The sequence below is a fragment of the Drosophila suzukii genome, chromosome 3 (assembly GCF_043229965.1).
Source record: "Drosophila suzukii chromosome 3, CBGP_Dsuzu_IsoJpt1.0, whole genome shotgun sequence".
Lineage (NCBI taxonomy): Eukaryota > Metazoa > Arthropoda > Insecta > Diptera > Drosophilidae > Drosophila > Drosophila suzukii.
In genome coordinates this window covers 2,166,381-2,176,466 of record NC_092082.1, presented here as the reverse complement: position 1 = coordinate 2,176,466, position 10,086 = coordinate 2,166,381, and the positions used below count along the sequence as shown (strand labels likewise).

Genomic DNA, 10,086 nt, shown 5'->3' with positions numbered 1-10,086 from the left:
CAGGCGGCAAAAAGATGGCAAAAGAAATGGCTCAAGTAAATAAAAACAATCAAAGTTGGGCGGCAAAGAGCAAGTCGAGGTTTTGGATGCTCTGGAAAAATGCCCAAGAGCAGACTATCAAAATTTTGGTCACCTTTTGAACATTTTATGCTGGGTTGATTTCAAATCTCTAGAGATTTCAAAGTATAAAATATAATGAAATTAAATTTTAGGAAACTGTAGCTGTAGATATAAGAATTGATATTCAAGATTAATCATATTAAGTGTTATTTAAAAATTGGGATATAATCAAAGTTAATTTTTATATAGAACGAATTCCACCTCATAATACACTTAAAGAGTATCCCAAGAAGTCAAGTGAAATCCCATCTCGGGGTGGTTTCCCTGTCGAATCTGGAGCGATTTGCTCGGCGTCAGCTGGTTGGCCACTTAGGCCCTTGATGGAATTGCTTATGAATTATACAAGAATATTAAAACGTGCCCGAAGGAGAGCCACTTGCACTTGCCAGGGATCTTTTTGGCCGGGATATTTCAATTGCCGCCCACCGATTCGTGGGGGAAGAAGCTCCCAACTCCCCCGAAATACTTTATTGGAAAAGTATGTGCCAAATAGTTATTGAAAAAGGCATGGGAGCAGAACCAAATCGAGATTAAGGACAAACAAATTGGGCGCTAAGTTGTCCGTTATGGGTTTTTATGTGTGTGGGTTGGTCATAATTTGTTTTTGCTTAGACCAAAATTCTGCTGACCTTGATGATGATGATGATGGCATAATTGAGCCGGCTATTTGTGGTCGAAATAAACATTGATTTTACGTTTAATATTTGTACATGTTTATTGTTTATGGGTATATAATTTACAGGCAGAGCTTTAGAGTCGCTCTTTTTTATTTTTTAACTTAAACGAAGCATACATTTAGGCACAAGCTATTCACACGAAATGTTAAATTAAACTTTAAAATCCAAGCTTACAACTACAAGTTGGCATTCAGTCGGGCAAAGTGGCATATACAAAATCATTCACTCCTTGACTTGCACACACAAATACACATATTTTTCTTAATTCCAGCTTAAGTCCGCGGTGAAAATCAGTTAAATCTGTAACTCCAAAACTTTAGGAAAAACGTCAAGCCGAGTTTCAACCCTGGTTTTTGCACGAACTAAGCTTGATTGGTTGTGGTCTTGGCTGTTTGAATGAGGAAACTCAATGATAACGAGAGAATTGCGATATACTATCCTCATTTGGTGGAGCCACCAGCAGAATGGGCTGCAAATTCAAGCCAGTAATTCGCGGATTGGATTTCCTCGAACCCGCCAAGCTAATGGCATCTGTGAGATATGCATTGTTGATTTCACCTGAGGGAAATAAACCAGAAATAGATTATCTTTTAATGGGAAAAACGGTATCGCATGAGAACCCACCTTTGTAGAGCGAATTCTGATATATTGGATCTGGCTGCAGGCGCACGTGCCTCGTGGCCAAGATAAAGGCCAAGGTGGCCAAGACCACACCATCTATGCAACCGATAATGGCCAGTGGATAAGCCCACCGAATGCCGCACAAGCCCAACTCAAAGCGATTCGCTTCCGGGCCACAGATCTTACGGAAATCATCCGAATTCCAGCCAAAGGGAAACGCCGCACAGGCCACAATCATACAAAGAGCTGAAATAAATAAAAAACATATATATTAAAAAAAGCTTATTAACAAAAGAAAACATGAAAACAATGTGTATACACAAGAACGTGATGTTTTCGATATGTTTAACTATTTGAGGCAGAGAGATATAGTGGCAGATAGGTCACCACACATACCTGATATAATTTGCATCCAACCGCAAAGGTGGAAAACACGCGTTGACTTCATAAACAGCAAACAAACCAAGAAGAATATGGTCAACAAGGCCAGAGCTATGGCGCCCAGCATGAAGAATGTGGCCAACTGAAATTGGGTAAATAAAAATTTTTAATGGTCAAAAGAGTACATGCGGATAAGCATGTTTAGTAAAAAAAAAACTGCCTATAAGTGGTAAATGTAATATTTCCATATTACAATTTTTACTTATCAAGGCGTTCTTTGGACTTTTAATATTTATATTTATATTTTAATGTAATATAAATCCTTGCTAACTTACCTGAAAGGAGAATGTGGGCACTTCGAAGATGCTCTCCCAGCGTCTTCGGCAGTTGTCGAAGATCTCGTCCCGCTGGCACTGCTGCCAAAGGCCCAGACGACCTGCTCCATCGTTATCCGGATCACCAATCCACTCTAAAATAGTAGGGAAGTACAGATCAGTTAGGGGACTATTTACAATAAATAAGGCCAGTTAGTAAACCCACCTGGCGTCACGAATGCCACGATGCCGATGATGGCATAGCAGATGGTGAAGATGGCCCACAAAACGCCGATCGCCTTGGAGTTGCGGATGTACTTGGAGGCGTACAGATGCGTGGTGTCCACGTACTCGATCTTCGTTCCCATTTTTCAGATCTTGGAGTTTAGAGAGTGGGGAATGCTGCTTTGTTTGCCTGTGAATGGATGGAATGGAATCGAGCGTGGTTAAGTGTTTGGCGACCAACATTTCGCGGGTAATAATTGGAGGATGGAACCAAAGCAACCAGGGCAGCTTCAACAATAGCGTTTCTGTTGGTCATAAACCGATTTTTGTGGCCACTTCTTTTCTTATTTATTAAGCTGATTAAAATGGCCAGCTTTTGGTTTGATGACCTCGCGGAAGAGTAATGTTTTCGAGTCAGGGAACTCTGATGCAAGAGGCGGCAAAAAACCTGGCAAATAATAACTTTCCATCAATCTGCATGTGTCGTGTCCACTCGAAAACATTTTCAAATCATTAAACAAGATTTTTTATGAGGTTTTCCCCTTCACTTCAATCAAAACACATTCGAATGCGAATGATAATCGCGAAAAATGAAAGAGTGAAATAGCTGGGGGCTACATTTTTGGTTTTGCTTATGTAAATCGGCAATTATTTGGCGAAAAGACTAACGACTCTTTCGCCTATTGCCTCATATCTGCCACTAATTCTATGTCAAAGGGAGAGAGCCATTATGCGAAATTCGTGTGTGTCTTGACTGCCTAATTTTAGCCATGATTCATGGCTCAAGCTGGCTGGCGATCAATAAACTTGTTTGCGATTCGATCAAAGTTTATTGAAATGTCTTTCGGTTGAAATATGCTCATAAAATGCATTTTCATTAGCTTTTTGTCTGCCAGCCATCGAGGTTTCCCAGCATTAATTTATCATATTTATTTTTATGTTGAAACCGAGGAAACTGTAACACAAAAGCGAGTCTCTCTGCCCGTGAGAAGTACAACAAATGGAATTTGGTCAAGTTGGTTCATTAGGGTGAATTAAAGGTATGGCAAACAAAGCGAATAAGACTCAATTATGGGAGCTGGAAGTTGGACTGCGGTTCAAGGCAAAAGTGGAATCGATTAACACAACAATGCTAACAACAAAAGAGAGAGTCGTGCCTGAAGAACAAACAAACAACATCGAACAACGAGCCCAACCCAGTAACATAAAGAAAACTTTCCAGCCGGCACGTGATAACTCGGCTTAAACAAATCGAATCGATGGAAAATCTTGTCCATGACTCACGGACATGGAGCCTGAAAAGCGAGTCTCGGGAAAATTGCACTCGACCAGACAGACTAACCGCAGACGTCTAATAACTTCCTTTATCTTTTATAGTCGAGATCGGAGCTTGGAGTTTTCTATGGTGTAATTCGTAATTTGCAGTTGCTTTTCAGTGTTTTTGTTGGGCGTGTAAGACTTAACTGCATGGCTGGTTTTTGGGATTCGAACGTGACCGAAAAGAAAGTGACCACTGGGGAGTAGAGCCTTCTTCCAACCGTTCGTATGACGCAGCAAAATCAGCGGAGTCTCGCCCGACTTGGGTTACATCCGCTCACCGGCCGGCGGCAAAGTGCTCCAACTTTTCGGACAAGTTTCACTTGCACAGCAAGAAATATGGGTGAAATATACAAAACATTGAAAAGCAACGGGATTGAGATCAAAGCTTTCAAGAAAATGCATTCTTTTAAGAGCTACTTGAACTTTGAGTATGAACTCGAACACATATTGTTTTTCATTACCAAGCCTTACATTGTATTTTTATCACAACACTCCAATCATTATAAATTAAATTTCTTAAGGAGTTATCTTTATAAAGTAGAAAATCCTATTCATATTCTAAGTTTAGAGTTCCCTTTTAATTCATATTTATTTTTTTTTTTGACCTATAAATACCTGGCTGTAAAAGTAAGTTCAAATTATGAAAATATGGAAAATACAAAATCAGCTTTTTAAAAATCAGGTCATCAGAAAAGAAATAAGATTAATTTGACCCGCATATCATCTCATTGCTTTGTTTTCTGTGCACTGCAGTAAACACTCAAAAAAAATTAAATAACATTATAAATTTAAAAGATTTTGCATAATATTATCATCTGATTATAATTATCTGATATATTTTGACCCTGATTTTAATTCTGAGATACAAGTGAATTTGTTGTTTCAAAACAAACTAAGAGAAGCAAGTATTAAACGACATGAAAAACACAAAAACAGCTACTTTAAAAATCAGCTTATAAAAAAGATATATGATCAACTCGACCCGCATATCATTCGTCGCTTTGTTTTCTGTGCACTGCCGTAAACACTCAAAAAACAAGCTGAAATTAACAGCTATGGGTGAGTTGCAATCTCAGCAATTACGGGGACTTTTCGGCTGAGACTGCACATAAGTCGTATGAGCGACGAAATAAGGTCAGTTGGGTAATGGTAATACCTTAAACGTGGCTAGCGGCTAACTGAGAAATGCCACTGCAATTGCAGTTGCGAAAACTGCACTCCAAACTGAGATTGGCTTTCTTTTCTCTCCATTACCGACATTGGTCATTCCACATATCCATCTCCCTGGGCCTCAGATGACTTTCTACTTTATAAACATAAATTTCACATTAGGCACAGACGACCGGCGAGAGGTGAGCTACCCGTGTCTGGAGCGGCTTTTGACTTTGAAATGGGGGTTCCCTCACCTTTTAGCAAGACCCACCAAATAAACACCGACCAATTGGCCACACACTTGTAATTAATTTTCACATTTTCAGCTTTTCACTGGCTAAGCTGGGGAAAATCTCCCATTGTTCCGCTTGGCGATCAGGGAAGCTTATATGTAACTTCGTATGTAACTACATGGCTTGTTATGGTTTTGTGTTTTGGCCAACAAAGTGGAACCTAAAGACGTCGGTGCCAGTGGCTTGATTAACACGTTCGTAGTTTCTCAAAAAAGTTGCTAAATTTCAACCACCACCATTGGAAACTGGTTCCTACATTTCAGAATTATGCGGAAATGGCGTTTAAAGTGGCTCTGGTTCCATGTTTTTGTTTCCAATTTTTTCGCTTTTGCCCATTTCTTTCGGGTTCGAGGTATTTTTTATTTTTGGTGCGATGATCGTTTCTGCATATATTTTGTACGATTTCTTTCTGGGAGAACCAGAAAACGGAACGGTACGGCAGACCAGGAGAACCGGCAAAACATTACTTTTTTTTGCGGTCAGTTACTCAACGTATTGACAGCCTTAACAGCTGCCATCCGTCTTGGGAGAAGCCCGCTTTTTTGAGTCTACTTTTTGCGAAAGTTGGTGGCATCCACATCCACACGGCCCCTTTGAAGAGTCTCCAATCCAAGAGCCAAGACGATCCGAACCCATCCAAAGCTGGTCCGCTCACTCATTCACTCGCTCGTGGGCCTGTGGTATGTGTCTCTGTTTTTCTACGTTTTTTATTAGATCACGATTTGGATGTTAGCAAACATTCGCGCATACCAAGCTCCCAGCACGATGAACGGGCCCAAACAACTACAATGGGGGTCTATACATAATAGTAACTCACACCGAGATTCTTCCCTCAGCTTGGGCCTACGAAAAATCAGGAGCGGCTTAGGGTTCTATTGGGCGATTTGAAGGGTTTCAAAAAAGTCCTAAAGATTTGATTTTGAAATCTAAAAGTTAATAACTATCAGTTTTAGAAAATCCTTAGTTAACTTCTTTGGATTGAAGGACAAAGATGAAAGTTCAAAGGCTTCTAAATTTTTCGGATTATAAAAATACCAAAAATCATGATCTCAAATGTTCCAACTAAGACATCTTAGTTTTCATGTCTTCATAAAAATAACACTTTTCCTGCTCTTTTTTTGACCTTAACTTTAAATGGATTTTCCTGAACCATCCATCCTCCAAGGTTCGGCAGGAAATTTCCCTTTTCTTGCCGTTTTCCAAGCGCCCCATTTTCACGCCCTTCACTACGAAGGCCGCCACTGCGCAGGCGCAGAAGTTTCAGTCGAGATACTCGTTGCCTCAAAAAAGAGAAATATAAAAACAAAACCCAACAGAAAAACAAAAAAAACTGTGCCTCTTTCTGGTTTTTCACGTTACTCGGGCGCGCGGTTTCTGTTGTTGTTGCTGTTGCAGTTGCAGTTGCAGTTGCAGCAGTTGTTGCTGTTGCAGTTTCAGTACGCACGTCTTCACATTGCCAAGATATGTAGGTATGTGTGTCTGGCACACTGAAAAAAACGTCCCTTCAATTTACATAAATTTAATAAATTTATGATCCTAAACTACAATACATAGTTTCGCCGAACTATATAGTCAAAATTTCCCATATGCTATTTAATTTTTATGGGTTTCAAAAATTAATGTAGTTTCATTCCTTTCTTTAGATTTATTTTTTAAAGTATTTTTTAATTTTAGTTGATTCAGTTTAAAGGGGAATTTATTTAAATGTTATTCAAATATTTTTCCCAGTGTGCAGATGCATGTGTGCAAATGTGAATGTGTGTTTCTGCGCTCTGCAATATTGTTGCTACTGTGTCTAATGTTGTATATATATTATATTCATTTTTTTGTAGATTTTTCACGTTTTAATGTTGTTTGAACTTTGTTGCTTCTGTTGTTATTGTTGTAACTGCGATATGGTTGTTTATGGCTGGCCTTACAGTCGTTTTCCGACTTTTTAAATGGCAAAAACGGGGCGCAGTTTGGTCGGCTGACATTTACTTTTGCCGTTAAGATCGAATTCAATTCGAGAATTCGCAAACTCTTGCTTTTCCATGCGTTATTTCGATAGCTTACGTTGATCGAGAACAGGTTTCGGTTTTAACTGGACTTGGGTGTTGATTATTGTTGTTATTTTAATTCACTACTATTGTTCGCGGGTTTGCATTAATTATTGTACAAAAATCGCGGGCAGAGAGTTCGAATTCGATCCGCTTCTTCGGAAGAAACCGCTAAAACTGAACCGTCGCGTTCGGCGCTGAAAAACGAACTGAATATTTCTTGGCATTGGGAGTCCAAGATACAGCCACATAGATACTCACATTCACCTGGTCTTACCTGTAGTTCACCTGAGTGTGTGTTTGTGCAAGCGGGAGAAAGAGAAAGAGAGAGAAGGAGAAAGAGAGGGAGTCCAGGTGAGAGTTCCCGATCTTGGCCCGCCTTTGATAAGTGCAGCGAAATTGTTGGCATTTCTTTTCAATCATTTTGCTCGATAAATAATGCAGCAATGAGTTTCTTTCCCTCGAAGAATTGCTGAGATTTCTCCACTTATCGTTTAGATAGCATTGAGATCGGGGAATTGGAGAAAATTCGGGGGAGGTTTTCCATTGCTACCTGCAGGATGTTTGCCAAATTCCCTGAAATGCTTTCTTTGTGCAAGACAATCCCAAACTAGCCAGCATGTGTGGACGATTGTAACTCAGAGATAAGCGTGGGTAAGCAGAAGGAACAGTGAGAATTTATCTAAATAGTTGTGTTTTTTTTTTCTTAAAAATATATATTTCTAAAAACAAACTCAAAACTATATTAAATATTAGGTACAAGCATCTGTCTTATTCATTTTTGAATATTTGTTTATTTCTGTAAAACTAAAATTAGTTATAATAGGTAAATAAATTAGGTTTTTATTTACTTAATATTCTGATAGTTTAAAAATATTAATATTTTTTTAATATTCCGTGCCAAAAATAAATTCTTTATTTTTTAAATATTGCTTCAGAAAAATATGTAAACTAAATTTTAATCAAAAATGAATTTCGATATTGTTTAATTTGTTTTTAGTTTCAGTTATTTCTTCTTTATTTTTCTTATCCACCAAAATTTCAAATCGAGCGCCCAGCGAACTCAACACGACTGTTCATCGTATAAAGTATCTCCCATCTATAGCAACCACCTCCTCCGATAGCAGCTGACTTATCAGCTGTTCCCTTAAACCAATCCGCAGTTGAGCACGCACTCACGTAGTTCTGAAGTATCTGAAAACCTCTGTAAAAATTCCCTTACTCTTAAGAAGACTGAAAGCAACCAGTAAAACGAAAAAAGATGAGCCCAATCAGTGCGGAAGACAAACTAAACTACGTAAAGTCAAAGATCGGCGAGTATCCAAACTTTCCGAAAGAGGGCATAATATTCCGGTGGGTTGTGTAGCTATAATCGCACCAGGTTATCTGAGGCACTAATGGTGCTACAATGATGTTTATGGACAAACAAATGGGCTCTTATCAGGTTGTTAATGTGTAGAACCCTCTGTTTCCATGTAAAACATCAGCGATATTTTTGGTGCCCTCACCGATGCCAAGGCCTGTGTTTACTTGAGGGATTTGCTGGTGGACCACATCCGGGAGAGCGCCCCCGAGGCGGAGATCATCGTGGGTCTGGACTCCCGGGGCTTCCTCTTCAACCTCCTCATAGCCACCGAGTTGGGAGTGGGATGTGCCCCCATTCGAAAGAAGGGCAAGCTGGCAGGAGAAGTGGTTTCCGTGGAATACAAACTGGAGTACGGTACTGTAAGTATCCCATGGTTTTCTCAATGTTCTATAACTAGACGAGCTTACTTCAGGGAATATTGTAAGGCACACCCGTCTTCATGTTTTGGAATGTATTACACCTCATTATAGGAGTGGAGCTTATCAAGTTCTAGTTAAAGAAGTTCCGTTACCCTTATTTAAGAACCCTTCTCCCATTTTAGGACACCTTCGAGCTGCAGCGTTCCGCCATTCAGCCGGGCCAGAAGGTCGTAATCGTAGATGATCTACTAGCCACAGGTGGTTCCCTATTTGCTGCCTCCGAACTTGTCCGCAAAGTGGGCGGCATTGTCGTGGAAAGCCTGGTCGTTATGGAACTGGTTGGCCTGGAGGGTCGTCAAAAGCTAAACGGAAAAGTACATTCCCTCATCAAGTACTGAGAGTTAATCAAATTGTGACAAATACCTTCCACATTTGCATTTACTTAATACCTCTCAACCGCAGCTATTCAACTAGCGAATATTTATAACATCACAGAAATGTTAACATTTTATGAAACAGAGGCATATTTTTATAATGGAATATATTTGAAATTGATAACGGTGGATTTTAATCTATCAATGGAAATTGTAAATTTTCTCAGTTTGGTATTGACCAAGACCTGATAAGATGGGTGAATAGAGGGTATTTATGTATTAAACTGATAATGCAAAAACATGTGCTTTTTGTTTAGTTTTCTTGAGGAGTCTTTAGTATAAGTTAATGTGAATACTAACATATTCTGAACTTGCCTGCTATTTTTGGAAACTTTTCGAACATAAATTAGATTAAGTGAAGGCTATTTTCTAGATTGTCATCGTCAAACTGAATTATCTGTCAATGGTTCTATTTTTGGGAAAAAGAATATGTTTTTAAAAATGTACATAGAAGATAATAAATTGAACTTGAACTTTTTAATATAAACTCTCTTTGTAGACACAGATTAATTTCTTTATTTTTGCGACCGTTTGGAACATTCTTTTTAGAAAACTTTTACATAATTCATAACTATATTGAAATTCATGTACGTTTCTTTATTATGAAACAAAAATCTGTGTTGACAGAACACTCCTGAAAGTATGCTACAAAAATGGTTAAAGTGTGGATTTATGATACATTTACAAGTGAAGAAACTTTTTTTAAAGGATTAAAACGTTATACTATTTTAGACTATGGGTGTTCTATTTTTAGCTCCATAACTTTCGGACCCACCCACGCAACC

At 38.8% G+C, this 10,086-nt stretch overlaps 2 protein-coding genes across 3 annotated transcripts; one reads left to right on the top strand and one right to left on the bottom strand.

Annotated features, from left to right (window-relative positions):
- Positions 1-809: 809 nt before the first annotated feature.
- On the bottom strand, positions 810-7,353 carry Tmhs (Tetraspan membrane protein in hair cell stereocilia). 2 transcript variants are annotated; one of them, XM_036814401.3, is made up of 6 exons: positions 7,084-7,353; positions 2,340-2,528; positions 2,135-2,268; positions 1,815-1,941; positions 1,422-1,664; positions 810-1,355 (listed from the first exon to the last, which is right to left on the bottom strand). In XM_036814401.3, exons 2-6 carry the CDS (start codon positions 2,479-2,481, stop codon positions 1,204-1,206), a joined length of 798 nt encoding a protein of 265 aa, XP_036670296.1. In that variant the 5' UTR covers positions 2,482-2,528; positions 7,084-7,353; the 3' UTR covers positions 810-1,203. The 2 variants fall into 2 exon arrangements, with proteins under 2 accessions (XP_036670296.1, XP_016933387.1); XM_017077898.4 differs by having other exon boundaries at positions 7,159-7,352.
- Positions 7,354-8,287: 934 nt separating this feature from the next.
- Positions 8,288-9,425, top strand: Aprt (adenine phosphoribosyltransferase). The gene is made up of 3 exons (XM_017077982.4): positions 8,288-8,495; positions 8,630-8,867; positions 9,050-9,425. The coding sequence occupies exons 1-3, from the start codon at positions 8,404-8,406 to the stop codon at positions 9,263-9,265; spliced, it is 546 nt and encodes a 181-aa protein (XP_016933471.2). The 5' UTR covers positions 8,288-8,403; the 3' UTR covers positions 9,266-9,425.
- The last annotated feature ends 661 nt before the right edge of the window (positions 9,426-10,086 follow it).

Coding starts and splice junctions, on each gene's coding strand:
- Tmhs (XM_036814401.3), bottom strand. CDS start 2,481: ATGGGAACGAAGATCGAGTACGTGGACACCACGCATCTGTACGCCTCC. Junction 1,942..2,134: donor TGCCCACATTCTCCTTTCAG/GTAAGTTAGCAA, acceptor ACCCAATTTCAG/TTGGCCACATTCTTCATGCT. Junction 1,356..1,421: donor TCAGAATTCGCTCTACAAAG/GTGGGTTCTCAT, acceptor TATTTCCCTCAG/GTGAAATCAACAATGCATAT.
- Aprt (XM_017077982.4), top strand. CDS start 8,404: ATGAGCCCAATCAGTGCGGAAGACAAACTAAACTACGTAAAGTCAAAG. Junction 8,496..8,629: donor AAAGAGGGCATAATATTCCG/GTGGGTTGTGTA, acceptor GTAAAACATCAG/CGATATTTTTGGTGCCCTCA. Junction 8,868..9,049: donor ACAAACTGGAGTACGGTACT/GTAAGTATCCCA, acceptor CTCCCATTTTAG/GACACCTTCGAGCTGCAGCG.